This window comes from Garra rufa, chromosome 20 (assembly GCF_049309525.1).
Source record: "Garra rufa chromosome 20, GarRuf1.0, whole genome shotgun sequence".
NCBI classification, from domain to species: domain Eukaryota; kingdom Metazoa; phylum Chordata; class Actinopteri; order Cypriniformes; family Cyprinidae; genus Garra; species Garra rufa.
Genome location: NC_133380.1, coordinates 27,301,263 through 27,322,184, shown reverse-complemented (window position 1 = coordinate 27,322,184; position 20,922 = coordinate 27,301,263). Strand labels below are relative to the sequence as shown.

Genomic DNA, 20,922 nt, shown 5'->3' with positions numbered 1-20,922 from the left:
AAGATGAAACAGTCAACGACTGTGTCCATCAACTTGATTAGAAACACATCAGAAGAAGTTAGAAATATTCCATTTAAGTACTGTATCAAATACAGGCATTTTACATGTGCCATGTGACACAATAAACAGAGTTTACAGACCAAATTACTATAATTCACTCTTACCATGAAAAGGTCATCCACAGTAAATTCATGTAGTACAGTGAGACCATTCACTGCGCTGGCAGCAAACTCTGTTCTAGGCTGCAGCACAAAACCTCATGGCTGTGTCATATCTTCATCGCATCTTTAGAAAATGCACCAGTAAGATACAAGTGCAAACATTATGGATATTTTGTCTGTTGCATAATGCAAGAGTATTTTAAACATGCATTTTGCATTGCCAGTAAGTGAACTGTACTAAGTACTCAATTGTATGAAGATTCTATTGTGTTCTGGTGAATAAACCAAATGGCCTTATATTGTGTTCAAATTTGTGGAAAGAAAATATGTACAACTGGAATTAAAACACAAGATATTACATGAAAACATTACAAATTACTGTACATATAAGGTGCACACTCACACAAATATGGGAACAAGATCCTGCCACTTTATACTTTGGTGACTTGGCATAATACTGACACATGGTACTGTGTTACATGGTATACAGCAATTTTTAATGGATGTTGTTGGCATCTTGAGATACATAATCTTGCAATCAAAACCTCAGCACATTTCAGTAACTGAAGTGTGAACAGTTCAGAATGAACAGAGTCTTGGCTCTTGAAGTTTCCAGGTTTCCCCCCTGCCCCCAATGAGCACAGTCTGCTTCAGACTTTGACATCTCGGTGAGAAGAAACAGCCCACACAGCTGTGTGTTTGTGCAACAGTCATTTATATGAAGTGATTAGAGAAAGGAATGAGTTTCACATGTATGTCACAGATAATGAATCATCTTTTTTTTTTTTTTGTAATTTTCATAAAACTCTAATAACAAGAGTCAGCATTTTATTATAATAGGTTCACAAACACAGGGCTATCATAGGACTCAAGGAACCAAATATTTGTTTATATGCTGTCAGTTATGGTGTGATTCAGGACAGGTGTGCAAATACTCCAGCAATACTCAAAGACTAATAATATACAATTGAAATATGTTGTGTAAATAGTGCTTAATAACTACAGTAAGTGTGTTTGAATGAATTATGTAATAACCTATTTTCTGCAGTTTTTATGAAGTGTTTAGTATACAAATAAAATATACAATAGTAAAGGTTTTTACAGAGTGCACCAGTCCAACAAATATACACTGATTAGCCAAAACATAAAAACCACCTGCTTAATATCATGTAGGTCCCCCTCGTGCTGCCAAAGAAGCTTTGGTGTGTCGAGACATGGTCTCCACAAGACCTCTGAATGTGTCCTTTGGTATCTGGCACCATTAAGTTGTGAGGCGGGCCCTCCATGGATTGGATTCGTTGGTCCAGCACATTCCACAGATGCTCAGTCAGACTAAGAACTGGGGAACTGGGGAAAAGCCACACTGTGAACTCTTTGCCATGTTCCTCAAACCATTCCTGAGCATTTTTTTGCAAGTGCTGAAAGAAGCCACAGCCATCAGGCAACACAACTGTCATAAAGGGGTGTATATGGTCTGCAACAATCTTTAGGTAGGTGGTATGTGTCAAAGTAACATTCATATGAATGCCAAGACCCAAGGTTTCCCAGCAGAACGCTATCCACAGTATGACATTTCCTTAGTCGGACTGCCTTCTTCCTATAGTGCATCCTGCTGACATTTCTGTGTGAGAATCATAACAAATCATAACAACTAGGGATTGTTGAGCTTCTTGTTGCTTGTATTGCAGTACATTTGATTTCAGCAGAGTACATACAAAATAAAACTGGCCCCTTAAGTAGTTTTACAGTCTTTTAAAGAATACTATCAAATCATATTTAAACAATATATTGGATTCTTGTCATGTTAAAATGGGAAAGTACAATATAAAAATACTTATTCAAGCAACTGACAACAAAAACAAATTGTTGTGTGTGTTGTATTAAGTCTTAAAATGAAACTACAACTATACAAATATAACAGAATATATTTCCAGGAAAATGAAATTAATACATGAACTTAAAATTATTATTTCAACATACTATAAGAGCCACAACATGTCTATAAAGCACAGCTCCCAACAGTTTTACATATATACAGTTTTTAAAAAACTTTTTATGTTGCAACCGTATCATAAACTACTTTTTAACATTCCATATCCCATAATGACAAGGCAAAGACCCTTAACTCAGTACTCAGTATTCAGTACTCAGAGTTGAAGCACTGTTAGTCACAATTACAGCCTCAAGACTTTTTGTTTTTGAGTATTATGCAACAAGCAAATCTGCAAACTTTGCAAATCTGGATTGGGATCCTCTTTAGCTCTGTTAGAGTTGAATGGGACCAGTGATGCAATTCACAAAAAGTGCATACACTCACAAATTTGTTCTTATCCTTGTTGTAATGTTAATGAATTTGGAGTATTCTAAATAAGCCAGAGGTTAGTATTTAGCATAAAACTTACCCAAACCAACTCCACATAAGGGTTCTCCCACACAGCCTTTCTTTGCTCTCAAAAGACATATGATTGTTTAATTGTTGATATGTAAAGAAAGATGAACCTTCAGCTCAGGCTGAGAGCACTTTGTATCAGGTTTTTATTATTATCTCTGTATTTGTGCAGAGCAGTGGGGTGCCGGGTCCAGAATTGAGAACCACTGTTATATGCAAGTGTGTGCCTTTCTAAATTAGTTGAATTTGCTACAGGTTAACTACAATTAAAGTGTAAACATATCTCTGACATAATCCAGAGAAATAGGAATTCTTCTGAGCTGGAGAAGAATTCCCATGCCAGGAAAATGTCTGAATACATATGCAGATAATTTGTTAGTTTCAATATTCATGTCAATATCCAATATCTGTATACAGCAGAATGTTTTTTGAAATGCTGTTTGAACATATGATGTGCATGATGCATCTCATGGTGCACAAAGATCAAATCAATTAAAGTTTCTTAGTGTATTAACAATGTCTTTGAAGCAACATTATTATAAAATAAAAATAAATAAATACATTTTCTAAGCCATGTCTTTAACAAATTACATTTTTCATAAACCTACAATAATGATTTGTTTTTTTTAGAACTGTCTGGAAGCATTTTAGTGGAAATTGGGTAGCACTTTATTTTACAGTCCTGTTCCTCATGTACATACTATGTACTTATTATAGTAATTAGTAATAACTAGGTACTAACCCTGAACCACTAAACATAACCCTACCCCATGTAGTTACCTTATATTACCAGAACTTTCTGTACATGTACTGTAAAATAAAGCGCAACTGGAAATTGCATACATACATCATCCACCCATGCGTCACAGAGAAAAGTAGCTTTGGCTTTGGGAAGTGTGAAGCTGAGGGCAGAAAGTTATATAGGGTAGCTTTAAATGTTCTTTTAGTTTAAATGGAAACAGTGCAAATTAGTTGCACCTCATCCAGCGGACACGCTTGCTAAGTGGGTAGCCAGAATCAACAATTAGTTGTTCGTTTAAGCGCCAGTACTTGTCACCTTTGAAGAAATACATCTTCCCATTGTTCCATGTAAAAGCTGCATCAGGATTTGATGGGATGCCAGTAAACAGACGGGTAATGGGTTTGGGATAAATGCTGAGGTCATTATAAACCATTTCATCCCACTGCCAATAGCCTGAGCCCTAAGAAAAAAAAAAATAAATCAGTTAATGATCTAAAGTGGTCATGAATAAGAAAAAAAAAATGTCCTCGATCTTTTAACATATAAAAAGGTCCTTTTACTATAAAAAAATCTAGAGATACTAAAATAGGATCATCCGACAACATGCCCACTAGATCCTATCCCTTTACACCTTCTCCTACACTTTTACCAGCACTCACACATCATCAACACATCTCTCCTTACAAGCTCTTTCCCCACTGCATTCAAGCAGGCTCAGGCAACCCCACTGCTCAAAAAACCAACATTAAACACTTCACTTATAGAAAACTACAGACCTGTCTCTCTCCTTCCATTCATAGCAAAAACACTTGAATGAGTCGTTTTCAACCAGGTAGCATTGTTTTTCTAACAGAACAACCAACTGGATGCTAACCAGTCAGATTTCAGGAGTGGCCCTTCAACTGAAACTGCACTGCTGTCAGTCACTGAAGCCTTCCAGATCATCAGTACTTATTTTTCTGAATCTATCTACCGCTTTTGACACTGTGAATCATCACAGGGGTTCCACTTCGCTGGGGCAGCTGTGGCCTAATGGTTAGAGAGTCTGACTTGTAACCGAAGGTTGCAGGTTTGAGTCTCAGGTCCGGCAGGGATTGTAGGTGGGTGGAGTGAATGTACAGCGCTCTCTCCTCTCTCCCTTGAGCAAGGCACTGAACCCCCAACTGCTCCCGGGCACTGCAGTGTAGCGATTATGTACATTTAATATTTAGCTCAAAGGGAATCGAATATAATTCAAAAGGGAATTTAAACAAAGTGCTGTTTTACGGCTGTTCAGAGTCGACCCGCGATTCATTAAACAAGCCGTGTAACAGAAACTCTGCAATGGATATTACTATCCAGAATATAGTGAAAACACTGTATTAGCACAGTAGCAAAATCTGCAGTTTAAGACATTAACTTGTAAGCACGAAACACAAGATACTTATCTTTTCTAATAAAAATATGATTTTATTGGATAAACCTAACACATACAAACTAATCTAACATAAACACATGCATTCACACAGGTTGCAGAAAGAGAAAGTGAGGAAAGAATGAGTTTAGAGGAATGAAAATATGAAGTCCCAAGTTTATAGCAATATGTGTAATTGCTTAGACCTGAACAACCATCAATCACTTAATTAACCCTCGTATTGAGTCTCTCAAAGAGGTTATTAAACTTTATATCAAATGCACCAGTTCAGTAGAATCTGGAGGTTGTACTTGCGTTGCCTTGTGTTGAGGGAATTCCTTTCGTCGCGTCGTTCCAGAAAGGGGGGTTTCCTGAGGTTGTTGATTGGTTGGTTCTGTGGTCCTTTGTGAAGTCTTGGGCGTTGGCTGAGGATGCGAGTTGTGCGCTGTTAAAGTTCAGGTCAGCGAAGACGTTTTGGTCGGTCGCGGCTTGCACAAAACTTAACTAGAACACGAAACTCTCAACGGAAAGAAATAAAAGAATTAAAGTAAAAGACAGAAGTGTAACGATCTTCTCATGTTTCATTTATAGGAGCAGCTGGCATGCAGGCCAGCAGCGTCGAAACGCGGCGGCACAAAGCACAAAGAGAGTAAGAGTAAGAGCGTAAGAGTAAGGAGTAAGAGAGTGTTTTGATGGTGTCCTGAGTATTTAAACTCAGCTTTTGGACACATGCCAAATGGTGTCTTGACCAATTAGAACATTGTCCTAAGTTGGGGTACTGCTGGTTGCTCCTCCCAAACCATAAATCACAATGTTATCTGATCAGTCCCGTGGTCCCAATTTCCCGCTCTTTGCAGAGACAAATTTGGACATGATTTCTATAACAAGACTATAATACATTTTACAAAGAATTAAATTACAGAAACATTTCGAGAATGCAATTTCGAGCTCGGGCATACCAAACACCAACATAAACCATTAAGCTATTCAATAGTTATTAAAAAGGACATACACAATAAGTGATTAAAACATAATAGGCAAATGTATGGGTTACAAAGAGGATAGGAAGTTCTGCATAGAAATGATGAGTTGCTCATGAGTCCTTTTTTTAGCATCATTTTAGGTGCATATATACATCAATAGGCAGTTTTCTGGGCCGTATTGGGAGCGTGAGGATACGTTCTCTGAGCTGGGAGGTCAAAAGTTTAGGGAAGGAATCTCAGTCTTTTGTCCTCCGGGTGGGGGAGTCCACCAACCGAAATCTCTAATGATTCTCATGTGATGTTCAAGATGTGCATCTCTTTGACAATTAATCTTGGTTACTTGCTCCAAATTTGACAATCTCCTTCCTTGGAATGGTCAACAAATATCCTTTTCTGTTAACGTTGCATATTCCTAGTTGGTTAGGTTTGCTTCAGGCTGGCTGGGGCCAGGGTGTCAAATTTTACTACATGCTGGGCCTCTTGTGGAATTTGGGTTTGTAGAAGTGTTTCAAAACTTCGAATTGAATCGCCTGAATTGTCTGATTTGCGCTGAGATCCTACAGCAGCAATAGCAATATGGCTGCCCACTGCTCTGGGTGTGTGTTCACGGTGTGTGTGAGCATTTAGATGGGTTAAATGCAGAGCACAAATTCTCAGTATGGGTCAAGGGTCTGAGTACGAGTATGGTGATCCCTTGGCCAAGTATGTCACGTCCTTTCCTTAAATCTTATCTCACTGGTAGGTCTTTCAGGGTGGCCTGCAGAGGGGAGGTATCCAAAGCACATCAACTGGTTCCTCAGTTCTTGGAGACCCCTCCTTTTCTCCATATACACTACATTTCTGGGTCCATCATAAAGGCACATGGCTTCTCCTACCATTGCTATGCTGATGACACACAGCTCTATCTTTCATTTCAACCAGATGATCCAACAGAAGCTGCACGGATCTCAGGTTGCCTGGCGGACATCTCGGCATGGATGAAAGAACATCACCTACAGCTCAATCTGGCAAAGACTGAGCTTCTTGTCTTTCCTGTTAGGTTCATCAACAATTACCTCATCAAGTTCAGCCAGAAATCTTGGTGTAATCTTTGATGACCAATTGACTTTCAAAGACAACATAGCTAAAACTGCTCGATCTTGCAGGTTTGCATTGCACAACATCAGAATGATCAGGTCCTTCCTAACAGAGCATGTTGCACAACTTCTTGTCCAGGCCCTGGTCATTTCTAGGGTGGACTACTGCAATGCTTATTTAGCTAGTCTTCCATCATGCACAATCAAAACTTTACAAATGATTCAGAATGCAGCAGCACGACTGATCTTCCCACCCCTATCAGAATGCCGACTCCCTGACCATTTTCAAGCGTCTGCTGAAAACAAATTTCTTTCAACACTACTCAATATAAAAAAAAAACTCTGTTCTCCTCTTTTCTTATTGTTCCATTTCTAGCTTGTACTAGCTTGTATCTAAACAATGCCTGATATATGGTATTATGAGCACTTTCTATGTCGATCTGCCTCTTTAGGATGAATCGCTTGTTGTATTCCCCAATTGTAAGTTGCTTTGGATAAAAGTGTCTTCTAAATGACTAAATGTAAATGGAATGAAAAAGATTTAGATGCCTGCTAATTATGTTGTGCTGTTCAGTAGAGCATTGTTGGGGGGGGGGGGGGGGGGCATTTCATTATTCTTTTGTAAACTAGTCACAAATGGATAGAAGCTTTGCAAAAACACTTTACTGAAAGATGTACTTGACCAACTTGTATGTAACAATGTTACATAAAGCCTATCTAAAGCCTGGGGCCTCATTTATAAAGACTTGCGTAGAAACCATCCTTGATTTTATCTAAGAACTTTTCTGATTTGATCGTAAGAGCGATTCAGAGAAACGAACGTACACACGAAATCCATGCGTACGCCAGTCATTCGGTTATAAATCACAAATGATCGTGGAATTGTGTGCAGCTGAATGTTCCGCCGTCGAAACGCCCCTGCTTAATTAATTAACATATAAAATGAGCTCATTCCTAAAGCAAAAACTCTGTGACAATGGCAAGTAAAAAGGAGCGCAAGAAATCAAATTATAGTGAGGCTGAACTATCTGCAATACCAGGCATTACCACAAGGAAACGGTCGTACGCCAAGCTGGAATCTGACGTGGAGATAAGTACTTTTCCACGTCAAAGACGGTTTTTATAAATCTGTACTTTGACGTGGATTTGATCGTACGAACACTCTAAGATCAAATCAGTGCGTAAGAAAGTTTTATAAATGAGGCCCCTGGACTTTGATAAATGAGTAAAATAAGGACTGTGTTTTGTGTAATTTTTCTGTTGTGTGACTACTTCACATTATTAACAGCATAAAAAACTGACTGGAGCTGTCAGTCATTTCTACCATTCTGAAATGCCTGGATATCATGTCCTATGTAATCAAGGAGGTGTGTGATGAACAACTCAAGTCTGTCTATCAATCTCAAGTGCAATACCTTATAAACTTACCTCAAGAATGTAATCATAATATAAAAATCAGTGTTTACAATGAAGTCTCATAGCAGACACACCCTCTCCAATGCGTTCAAATTAAAGGGCTAAATTCACGGTAGAAAATGACCATTTATATCTAAATTATAACCATTTTTGAAGAAAAAAAAACATAAGTTTATAAGTATACTTCAGAAAGCATTATAAACATTTTTAAAATGCATTTCATGACCCCTGTAATACATAGAGCAGTGGTTCTTAACTTCTGTTTTGGTGACCCAAAGCACTCCGTATTTTGTCTCCCTTATTTGACAAACCAAAGCTGTGTCTGAAAATGCTTACTATATAGTGCATTGTATATAAAAATGCATTCAAAATATAATCCATTTTGTAGATGTTTCTGATTAAAAATTTAGAGTAAATATCTGTTGTATATGTGCCAAAGAACTATTTATTACAATCCAGTAATTCTAAAATCTGGTCCTGGTTCCCCACCGCTCTGCCTATTTTGTGTATATCTCTCTTATGTAACACACCTGATTCAGATGATCAAAGCACGTCTCCCAGACGCACATCCGCATTTACTGATGTTTTACTCCTTCAATCCTGGAATATATCAAGGTAGTGGAGCAGGGGCAGGGACATCTCTTTACCATCCCCTGCAGAAAGGCCCTAAGATCCATTTTTGCCCACATCTTGTTTTCCCTCTGGAGCCAGAGCCAAAAGCTCCCCTGTTCTGCCTCCTCTGCCAGAACTTTGAGGACCTTCTTCAGTTTGGAGCTTCCAGTTTCCTATCAAATGTATCCTCCATTCCTTCTTCCCATGGCACGGTTAGTTCTGCCAAGACCAACATAGTGGAAGGACGATGTATGTCTGGACGAAGCAATGGTTATAGTGATCTTCTGAGGGAAATTTAGTTAGCATTCAAGTTCCACTCAGCTGCCTCCCAGATTGTCAAATTGCCATGGCATTCCTGGCTCACTGCTTTGATCATGTATATCAGTGGTGTCAAAAGTATTCACATTCATTACTCAGGTAGAAGTATAGATAGGGTTTAAAAAGACGTCTGTATAAGTTGAAGTATCAACTTAAGCTTTTCACTCAAGTAAAAGTGTAAAAGTACTGGTTTCAAAACTACTTAAAGTATAAAAGTAAAAGTAATGTAAGGAAAAAAATGCCATTAAGGACAAAAGCTTAGGTCGCACCACAGGGGCCTATTATGCACTACCCCACCTCCTCAAAAAAACATTTTTCTAAAGGCCATAATCGACTATAATGTTATATTAAAATGTTAACGTAGAAAAATTTGGGATGCACTAGGCTACCTGTTTCAGCCACATATATGCCCATTGAAAATGAATGCATTTTAGTACAATGCAAATACATTAAAGAACAATATATGTGTACTACTAAGCATTAACGTGTGTTTCATGGAGCGGAAGATATAATGACTAGTTGCTGCCTATAAGTATTGTGTTATCACAACATTGTCAATCGCGTTGTCAATCGCAAATGCTTATTTATTCAAACTTCTCTACTGAACTACCTACTGTAGCTTAATTTGTGGAGGACGAAGAGAAAGCGCCCCTTTGATAAATGAGCCAGTAGTGGAGAAATAATAACTTTTAAGAAATAATCTTTTTTGAGTAATGACCTCAACACTGGCTATGTCCTTGCTGGAGTTTGACATGATTTGTGTCATGTGCAGGTGCGATGGATCGCGTACAAACCAATAGGGTGTCGGAATGGTATATGTTTATACTAGGGATGCACCGATCCGTATCGGCCGATCATGCTTGCGCGTTTTGTCAGTAAAGCCGGTTCTGTAATGAGCGGTAAATGCCATCAGGTGCGTGATTTCACGTTGAGCCGTATATACTACACACAGCCGTTGTTCACTGACGAGCTGCGCACATTCACACTGATAATGAACATTGATTTGCGCAGCTCGTCGGTAAACAACGGCTGTGTGTAGTATATACGGCTCAACGTGAAATCACGCACCTGATGGCATTTACCGCTGATTACAGAACCGGCTTTACTGACAAAACGCGCAAGCATGATCGGCCGATTCGTATCGGTGCATCCCTAGTTTATACTTCTCATCCAACCACAATTAAATTCACTCTATCCGGATGGCGCGTTTTATCTGGATAGGGTTTTTTTTTTTTATTGAACGATGACAAGCCGGAATGAAAACAAGCCGAAATGAAATAGGAGTAACGAGGGTATTTTTAAAATGTAAGGAGTAGAAAGTACAGATAACTGCGTGAAAATGTAAGGAGTAGAAGTCGGCTGAAAAATAATTACTCCAGTAAATTACTCCTGCTACATTCAACTTTCGTCCGGAGCAGACTTGAACTGTTTTAAATGGTGTGGTCAGGTGAGTCTCTCAAACAGGAGTCTTACCTTCTCCTGCTTGTAGCGCAGGCTGTTGGTTTTTAGATGCAGCTGTAAGGTGTTTCTCCCAAACAGTGCTGTGTTGGAAAGGCATTGTGGGATGTAGCTGTTGGATTTGCAGTCCATCTAGTCCAACTGCTGTGAAGGTGATGTCACAACTTCAAGGGGTACATAAGGTGTTGGTATAGGGTGAACTGGTCACACCAAACCTTAAACCTTTCTAGGAGAAAGCTTTGGTCAATTTTGCTCAACGGATCTGTCAGATGTGATGTCACAGAGGTATCCAGATACTTGTCAGATCAGTATAGAGCTTCCCAAGACTTTGAAGTGGGCTTCTCTCACCATTGACTGAGAAGGAGATGCTGTCATTTCTCACTCCGCTGTCCTGACTGCAATCTAACTCTGCAAACCACCTGTCTTCATCCTATTATGGTGATCTCAAATGGTAGAGTGAGAAGGATTGGAGAACTCAACCCATCGCTATCCCTTTCTGTAGCTGATGCCAATGAGGTATCTGGGGATATGTGTAGCAGACATAGAAGTTCTTGAAGTAGTTTGCTCCTACATTCTGGATACTTGATGATACGTGGTTGGTATACTGGATTCTTGAGGGAAAAAAGTCAGAATTGCGAGATACAAAGTCGAAATTGCGAGAAAAAAGTCAGAATTGCTTTTATATCTTCATATTGCTTTTAATTATCTCTATAATTTTATATATATAGTCAGAATGGCAAGATGTAAAGTCACAATTTGCGAGAAAAAAAGTCAGAATTGCAATATAAAAAGTCACAATTGCGAGAAAAAAATGGAAAAAGCGAGTTTGAGTTATTCTGACTTTACTTTTCGCAACTGTGAGTTTATCTCGCAATTCTGACTTTGTAACTCGCAAGTGTGCATTTATATCTCAGTGTCAGAATTGCAAGATCTAAACTCACAATTGTGAGAAAAAAGTCAGAACTGTGAGATAAAAAGTTGCAATTATCTTTTTTATATTTTATTCAGAAGCAGAAACGGGTTTCCGTAACAAACTCACTTGTACTGCCACATATCACTAAAGCGTCATTAAAATTGGACAAATAATCAATTTTCTTGTTCCTAATAATCAACATTATGCATGCATAACTGTAACATGCATAACTGCAGCAGTGCTTAACTGCTCACTGCATCATATAATTAACAACACAAACTATCACTTTATAAATCAAATTCAATTAGAGTGCCTAAAGCTTTTTTCAAACACCATTTTATTATATCCATGTATGAGGTTACAGTAAAATTATATAATCGCTCTGAACTCTGCTCTGTCCCGTCTTCCCTGTACTTAAGACAGTGATGTGTGAGACATAGTCTCCGCTCCTATATTTGTTGTTGCTCTTGAAAATTGTGGTTCATTTGTTGCATCTACAATGTCTTTGTTGCATCATTTGACATGCCCACATTCTGTTGCCAACAGTCACTGTTTCTTGTGTTAGTGGAAGTCACTAGCTCTTCCTTGCTGCATGTCGTGAATGTGGTTTTAGTCTGTCAGATAAGAAAGATATACTAAATGTGCAAAGAGGTAGGGTGCCAGGACCAGGATTGAAAACCACTGCCATAATCCAATGTGGAGAAGACTTTTGAGCTAGAAGAGAGAGCGTGAGGTGCAGCTTTAACAAATATTCAGTGGCTCTAGTTTTTGCTCTCTTTTCTTTTTCTTTTTTTTACCCTTCACAAAATTTGATTAAAACATTCTAAAATTTAGACTGACAAATTTTAAAGTTAAAGTTTAAAACAAAATAAATGTAATTCTATGAATAAGTTTCTTGTTTTTAATCATTAAATCAGCTTAATTCCAAGTATTTTTTATAGGTCACAGAAATGACATTTCTGTTTACTCACAAGATGGTGTATGCAACAAATTTTAATTTGGTGGATGATTAAAGAATATTTGGCAATCATTAAGTCATTTTAATAATGCTGTGGGCCCATTGTCATACCTAAATGTATATTTGACGCATTTGCTCACTTTATCTACTCCAACAGTAGTCAACATTAGAAGTGGATTAAAGAAGTTAATCAATGTTGTCCTAAGACAAGAACGGGTATTGTTTGATCAAAAACTTTGATCCACTTCAAATGTTGACTAGAATAGTGCAGGAGTACACACAGCATAAGGAGCAGTGAAGTAGTACACATTTTCTGACACAATATAAGTTTAGTTTATGCAGCTCTTGAGTAATATTGAGGTTTCTGATTTTAATCAGGTGTGTACAGGTGTGTAAATAAGAAAGACAAATGTTGTGTAGCTCTGGGTCCCCACAACTGGAGCTTGATTTTTTTTCACTCAAGCATAGGTTGTATACAGAATGTTAAAATCTCACTATACCTTAAAGAAGAAAATTTTCTTGTTCTTCTCATAATACAAAGCAGCATCAATGTTGGCAGGGATTCTTTTTAGTGTTTTGGGGTATCGATAGTCAAGGCGGTAATTTGTGAACCTCCAGACTTTTTCACCTGAGAAAAAAGAGAAGATAAGTAGAAGAGAAGAGATTTATAAGAGATTTATAATACTGAACTGAATCAACACTGAATTAACTAAGCTGAATAATGACATTGCTGCCTTTTTTAGAACTGCTTATAGCCAAACTGAGCTGAGTTTAATCAAATACATGTATATATTTTCTTGTTTATCACTGTGAAGCTGCTTTGACAGATTCTGTGTTGTAAAAAGCACTATACAGATAATGGTGACTTGACTAGCGGGATCCCAGCTACCCTTCCAAGTCATCATAACCACCACAAAAGAGTAAAGTACATCCACTCTGCCAAGTGCCTAAATCCCCGCCAGGCACAGTGGGCACTCTTCTTCACTTGATTTCACTACACTTTGACATACGGACCTAGTTTTAAAAACATCAAAGCTGATGCCCTCTTCTGACTGCATACTCCTAATCATTACAAAGATGACCTCATATTCATTCTCCCATCCTCCATTTTTCCTCATTCAATGGGATATTCATTGCCTCAGTCACCTCATGATCCCACTCTTCCTGCTTGTACTGTGGGCCACACTTATATACCCCTGAATTTGTATGACAGAAGCTCTTGAAATGACTGCACTCAACACCTGGTTCTGGTCATCCATGGTTATCCAAACTTTGAAGTTGGGTAGAAAAAAACTACTTGTGGCAAAATCTGAGTGCTCAAGTGAACATGTGATTATGTGTGGAAAATGTGTGCCGACCAAAGTGTCTCCCATCTTGGAAATTCCAGCCACTCCCTGTCCCACAACGACCATAGTCCCACATTGGCATGGACTTTGTAACCTTTCCCCTCCATCTAAACCACAACACCTGCATTCTAGTGGAAGTGGATTAGTTTTATGTAATCTGCCATTTGATTCAGTTTAAGAGGTTTCCCACAGTACTGGAGATGGCAGAGGCCCTGTTCTATCATCTGTTCAGCACATCTGGCCTGCCAGAAGACATTGTGACAAATTGAGGGCCACAGTTATTTCTCCGGTCTTGTGCTCCTCTGATTATTATACCCAGACCAATGGTCAAAGAGAGAACACAATCCAAGAAATCTCCAGCTTCTCGAGAACCTGCTGTGACAGGAAGGCTAAGAACTTTCAGTGACTTGTATGTACTAGATTCACCTCATTCCAGTGTGTCTTTGGATTCCAGCCTCAACTCTTTCCATGGTCAGATGAACCATTTGAAGTCTTTGCCAATGATCATTGGTTCAGGGAGAGTGAAAATATATAGAACCGCGTTCAGCTGCACAGGGCAGTGAGGTACACACCAAATAGATACCTGGCGTTCAGAAACCCTTTAATACCATTCAGGAGGTCAGGTCTTCCTCTACAATACAAGATCAATCCCACATTTTATGTCTTGTGACTTAAGCCAATCACTCCTTCTTCTTCTTGCTTCCCCAGGGACTGATGAAGAGAATTCCCCTCCATGTTCAATGCTGCTCCTAGAGACTAGTCTGGCATACACAGTCCTGACCTGTCTGGACTCCAGACATTGCCATGGGTTTCTCCAGTTTTTTGTGAAGGGAAAAAGTGAAGAAAGTCTATGCTTATATTAGTGTCTTTCTGTTTCACTGTCTCATCACCAGGTTACCAGAGTGAGCCTGATCCAGTCTTTTCCCAGGCCAGATGTTTGACTTAGGACCAGCTCTAACCACATAGCCCTTTTCAACTTTAGGACAGATTCCAACAAACTGACTTCTACTGTGTGTCAAACTACATACTTTTTTATCTATAGTATTTATCATTTGAATTTAATCAATTTCAATATAATGATTGCACCGTAGCTTGGAATCAGCTATCAGTATTATGATAATCCACACACCCTGCGGCATCCGCCATGTTGAGCATTTCGACTTATCCCATTCCTGTATGTATGAGTGGACTGTCTATTTTTAAAACTTTTTACAGTAAACGGCATCTCTTGTATTACATTAATTACTGTGACTACAATGCAGTAAGGGCTTGGCATTGCAGTGGTGGGTAACACAGCAGTAGCGGTCACATGAATTTTATAACGGTGCTCGACATTAATATAGTAATATAATAAAGAATTTTACCTGCCTGACCAGACAACTAATCTGATTAAAAACTCTAATTAGAGAAGCACCGAAATTTTGGCGAGAATGATTCTGATTTTATTACATTTGGTGTAAATGGCAATTGATAATGAATATTGTATTGACATTGGCAAATTTGACATTGATTTTATACAAGAGTTCAAACCACAGTAGTTAATAAACATTTTAGTACAATATTGTCAGTGTTGACTGTTTTTGCTCGATATGGTTAATGAAAATAGTTTAAAACAAAGATCACAGCAGAACAGTCACACATATCTTAGCAACATACAGCAGTGTTTCGTTACTGAATGATTCAGCATTTCTGATAATTCAATAATTCAGTGGTCCATTCATAAAGACAGACACTTTCTGCCACCTATTGGCGGTTTACTTTCATATTTAATAGTAGCTTATCTTTGCATTTTTTTGAACATTTCATATTTTTAATAATAAAAAAAAGCTTTTAAACACCAAGTTCATAACATTATGTATACTGTTGCAATTTTGCAATGTAAAAATGTAAATGCTTTCATGCTTCATTTTAGCTTCATTAAATTTTAGCTTCATCTAAATGGCACTTCAGCTGCTTCTGTTTCTTCTGCAATTGAAAAGATCGGTTTTGTTAATAACGATTCCATTTTATTTGTAGCAGCCCTATTAGGTGAAATTATTAATAAAATATACGAATTTGAAATGAAAGATGATGCATGCATTTAAATACGTGTAGGGAAAATGCCCTTTAAATAGGGAAATCAATTTAAATAAATTTTAGTATGCAGTAACTTTAGTCATATTAAAACGTAATTTCCCAATAAAAAAATATGGCCAGTGAAAATGCTGAGTGGCTAGTAATTTGGAAAACCACTAGTGGCTAGTGAGTAAAAAAAAGTTAATATCAAATTTTTAATAAAACATATTTTAAAATGCATTAAAACACAGCTTTTATGTGCAGAAAATAATAATCTACCTTTAAAGAAGTATGTCTTGTTGGTTCTTGATGAATATACAGCTGCATTCAGGTTTCCTGGCAGCCCCTTCCATAGCAAACTTATTTTTACTGGAGAGTTATGGCCCATATCTGTTATTGTCCACACATAATCCCCACTGAAAGCATACGTCTTACGTGAGGGACCTAACACACACAGACACAAAAGAACATTTTATAATATTTTCTATATCATGTTACATGATATCAATGAACTTCATGGGCACTGTTATACTACATGGTTTTCTCACCCAGCATTATAGCATCGAGTTTAGCACTGCATGGATCTAGCACATCACCCCTGGGAAACGGGGCCATGGTAGTGGAATATGTCACAGCATAGATATCATCAGCAGTGGTTGTACTAGAGATCCTTTTACCTGAAATCATATGAGTAATTATGTAAGAAGTTATAAACATTGGCAAATGTTCAATTATATGTTTGGCTTATCTTACCGTATATGGATTGGATTCCTCTGATATCATCAGTGTGAAGCCTAAAATTGGCTTGGTAACCAGTGTAGTGTGCTGCCATAAGAGCACTGCTGTACTGGGAATGTCCCAAACCAAGAGCATGCCCGATCTCATGAGCCGCAACAATACGCAGATTGGAACCATAATACTTTCCTTCAGTCCAGAATTCATCTTCATCAAAGTGAACTATTCCTGATGGAGGGGCTTCAGCATGGGCAAGAACATGGCCTAACAAAAGATTATTGTTCTGCATTGTAAAACAATGCTTCATAAAGCTGTTGTGTCCCTGATCTTACAGTTTGCCATATCTTGGTTGAGAGAATAACACATACCATATAATATTAGATCTTAATAATAATTACATTAAAAAATCATATAATACATGTTCTGTTATTTTTTAATGTATAATTTTTATTATTAAATCAAATATTATAATTCATTTTGTGAGATTGACTTACCAGGACCATCAAAAGGTGAAGGACAGCCATCTCTCTTGTGAAAAGAGATTCGAATATCAGCAAGTCCATAGGTAATCTCTTTAAAGCTGAGTGGGGTGACATCACTCCAATATTTAAATGCTGAGCATATGGCTGTCTGTGTTGCAGTTTTCCCCATATCTGGTGTGTAGTTGTAAATGCGATATGTTAAGTTTTTCTTCCGCCAAAATCCTATGAAATAAGAAAGACAAAATAAGTTAAAGTTATTTACTTAGTTATATCTGCCATTCTATTCTATCCTTTATTGTTTATCCTTAGATTGTTTATCATAATACATCATAGTGTTGCATGTTAAGCACAATTCGAATGAGTGTACCTTACACATTCTGACAATTCTGATTATTATCTTATACCATTTTGTCACAGCTATTTGAAAGAAAATTAAAGTAAGTATTCTGGATGCACAGTCAAGTGCTTGCAAATACTTGTAAGTGTTGTTTCGGTGAGCTTATACAGAGAAGGTCAAGGCCCATAACATTTCCCAGTCTTTTAAATACATTTTTTGATAAGACTTCCTATGAAACCTGTATTTATAAATCATTATAAGGCTATTCTTATGGCAATTTATTGCATGCATATTTATGTTATTTTACCTTAAGCAGTCTAGGACCACTTATTATGACCACAATAAAAAGCCTTTTGCATGATTACAGGAAGGCTTGGTATATGTGAAAGAAAATGCCATCATTCACTCTCAAGTTGTTTTGAACTTGTGAATTTCTTTCTTCCACTGAACACAAAAGAAGATATTTTGAGGAGTGTGCTAAATCAGGGGCCTCATTTATAAAGACTTGCGTAGAAACCATCCTTGATTTTATCTAAGAACTTTTCTGATTTGATCGTAAGAGCGATTCAGAGAAAACGAACGTACCACGAAATCCATGCGTATGCCAGTCATTCGGTTATAAATCACAAATGATCGTGGAATTGTGTGCAGCTGAATGTTCCGCCGTCGAAACTCCCCTGCTTAATTAATTAACATATAAAATGAGCTCATTCCTAAAGCAAAAACTCTGTCACAATGGCAAGTAAAAAGGAGCGCAAGAAATCAAATTATAGTGAGGCTGAACTATCTGCAATACCAGGCATTACCACAAGGAAACGGTCGTACGCCAAGCTGGAATCTGACATGGAGATAAGTACTTTTCCACGTCAAAGACGGTTTTTATAAATCTGTACTTTGACGTGGATTTGATCGTACGAACACTCTAAGATCAAATCAGTGCGTAAGAAAGTTTTATAAATGAGGCCCCTGGTGATGGTCTCTATAGACTATATATATATATATATATATATATATATATATATATATTATTATTATTATTATACTATATCAATATTATTGATATAATTCTTCATACTATATGGAAGTCAGTAGCGACCATTGACTGTTTGGTTACCCACATTCCTGGAAAATATATTCTTTTATGTTCAACAGAAGAAAGAACTAAAAAAAAGTTTTTATACAGGTTTTGGAACAGTTTGAGGGTAAGTAAATTATTAAATTATTGGGTGAATTATCCCTTTAAATTCTATCCACAATACAGTATAACAATGGGGACTATATTTTATCTTAAAAGGGTACATTTGTGTACATCATACTCTTAAAAGTATTATAATGTGGTAGAACAATTATTTATGAAATGATACATGCCAAATTCTGTTTCAGTTTTTTGTTCCTGTGTTTAATTCCTGTTTGCCCACTTTCTTTGGATTCCATTTATTTACAGTTTATGCTCACCTGTCCCTTGTTTATTTCCCCACCTTCTTTGTGTTTTCAGTTCAGTTGTGTCAGTCCTTGTTTATGTTCTATTTTGCCAGTGTTTCTTAGTTTTTTTATTTTTTTATTTTGTTCGTTGTTTCTGCAAATAGATCCTTAAATCTCTCTCTTCTTTTTTTAATTTTTTTTTTTTTTTTTAAATAAGGCATTGTGCATGCATAACAATGCATTAAGATCAACCTTCATTATAATACAGACTTAATAGAAAATGTTACTTATTTGTTGACAAGGTTGACTGTATTATGAAACAATCTGTAAGTAAGTGCGCACCACCAAATCGTCTGTATTTTAAAGACTTTTGGTTGAAGGGGTCCTCAACACCACACCGCGGCTGCCTCATTTTAAGAAGAGTGTCTCTGTCAAGATTTCCAGTGATTGGCAGACTTGACACCTTCTGAAAAAGACTTTTACAAATATGACAGTCCATAAGAACACAGCAGTAAAGACAACAGAGATATGAGGTCAGAAGTCATAAAAAACTTTAACTTTAGAAAGTGTACCATTATCAAGTATAACTACATAGGGAAAATAGGGAAAGACTGTGGATTTAATTTATAATTGTAACATATTTAGTTACATGTTTAGTATGTGCAGGAACCAATGTGCTTTAAGGGAAATAAACAGAAAAATCTACATAAGTCTATATACATAGACAACATTCACTGTAGACTGTTTTACCTGAGAGCCACTTTCATATCCCACTCACTGGAATCTTTCTGAGCTTCTGGGTTCAGTGGAGTATCTAGATATCCAAACCGTCTCAGGTACATCTATTAAATGTGAAGAGTTTATGTATGCAGTTTAATAAATTATTCCAGTAGTCCTATTGTTTAATGTTAAATTATAAAACTTTTAAAAATATCATGACAAATGAAATAATCAGTGTTGGAATAGATTTAAAAGAGTTAAAGCTCTAGTTTAAAATACTTGTGAAAATATAATCTGAATTAAAGAGATTAATAATCATAAGACGTTCATCATGTTTTGTGCAATGGAATGGAATTCATACATAATTTACAAAACATTGTATGGATTACAATATTAATGTATTAATAAATAGGACTAACAGATAAATACAACAAAAGATTTTAAGCTTGACCCAAAAACCAGAATATTTTGGACAAAAATTATTAAGAGGCACTAATCAGTAATCACAGTAGGCTATGTCTACTGAATTGAGTTTAGTGTTTAGGTCACACTAAAACTGTGTTAATATTTTTAAATTTAACGTAATCTTTAAGATTAATTCAGCATTCTTGGGTTTAGTATTCTTAAACCTATTATTTTTTTAACGTTGTCTTTTGCTGTTGGATGGATCGGGATTCATTCAACCGTGGAACCCTCAGGTTAGTTTATTGATTATTTGACTTTTAAAAAAATGCACATGCACGATGCGATATCAAAACTTTAAAAGTAACATAAAAGTACTATTACGATAAATCACATTATTGTTACCTGTGCCTCTGTGAACTCTCGTCTTCTGCTCGTCTCAGTAGATGACCATATTCGCAGAACAGCAGTCAGAAATATTGTATATTGCATCCACTGAGCCATACTCCCAATCTGAACAAAGCTCCAGCGGTTTGATGTCTAAAGAAGAAATAATCTGTAGCTGACTGAACGTGAGGAAAGCGCGCAGTGGTGTCTTGTGGTTTTAAATCGAGCTCAGAGCGAGCCAGAAGACATGATGCATTTCCTCTTGCATGTCACCCAAAAGGCGTACTGATCCATAAAGAAACACACCACGCACCATACGTGCCCGCGCATGCAACTTTAAAACATTGCTTTCTTCTTTCTTATACTGCCTAAACTTAGGCAGTTTTTATGCAGTTATTTTAATGACAAATGGCGAGATCGCATTATTGTAAACCGATTGCGCATCCTTGTAATGCGCAAGGATGAATCTCTCCACTCCGCTCTCAAATAGGGTATGCTGAGTAACAGTAGAGACACTTTCTGCTTTTTTTTCCATCACTACACAAAAACTAGATGCTGAAATGAAGTGATTTTCACATAAAATGTATTTTGTTTGTGTACTAAGATATAATTAATTG

The 20,922-nt window shown here is 37.1% G+C and overlaps 1 protein-coding gene across 1 annotated transcript; it reads right to left on the bottom strand.

Annotated features, from left to right (window-relative positions):
- Positions 1-3,049: 3,049 nt before the first annotated feature.
- Positions 3,050-20,476, bottom strand: mmp19 (matrix metallopeptidase 19). The gene is made up of 9 exons (XM_073826281.1): positions 20,324-20,476; positions 19,547-19,638; positions 19,139-19,272; positions 17,050-17,259; positions 16,574-16,819; positions 16,369-16,497; positions 16,100-16,264; positions 12,920-13,047; positions 3,050-3,752 (listed from the first exon to the last, which is right to left on the bottom strand). The coding sequence occupies exons 1-9, from the start codon at positions 20,420-20,422 to the stop codon at positions 3,519-3,521; spliced, it is 1,437 nt and encodes a 478-aa protein (XP_073682382.1). The 5' UTR covers positions 20,423-20,476; the 3' UTR covers positions 3,050-3,518.
- Between the last annotated feature and the right edge of the window lie 446 nt (positions 20,477-20,922).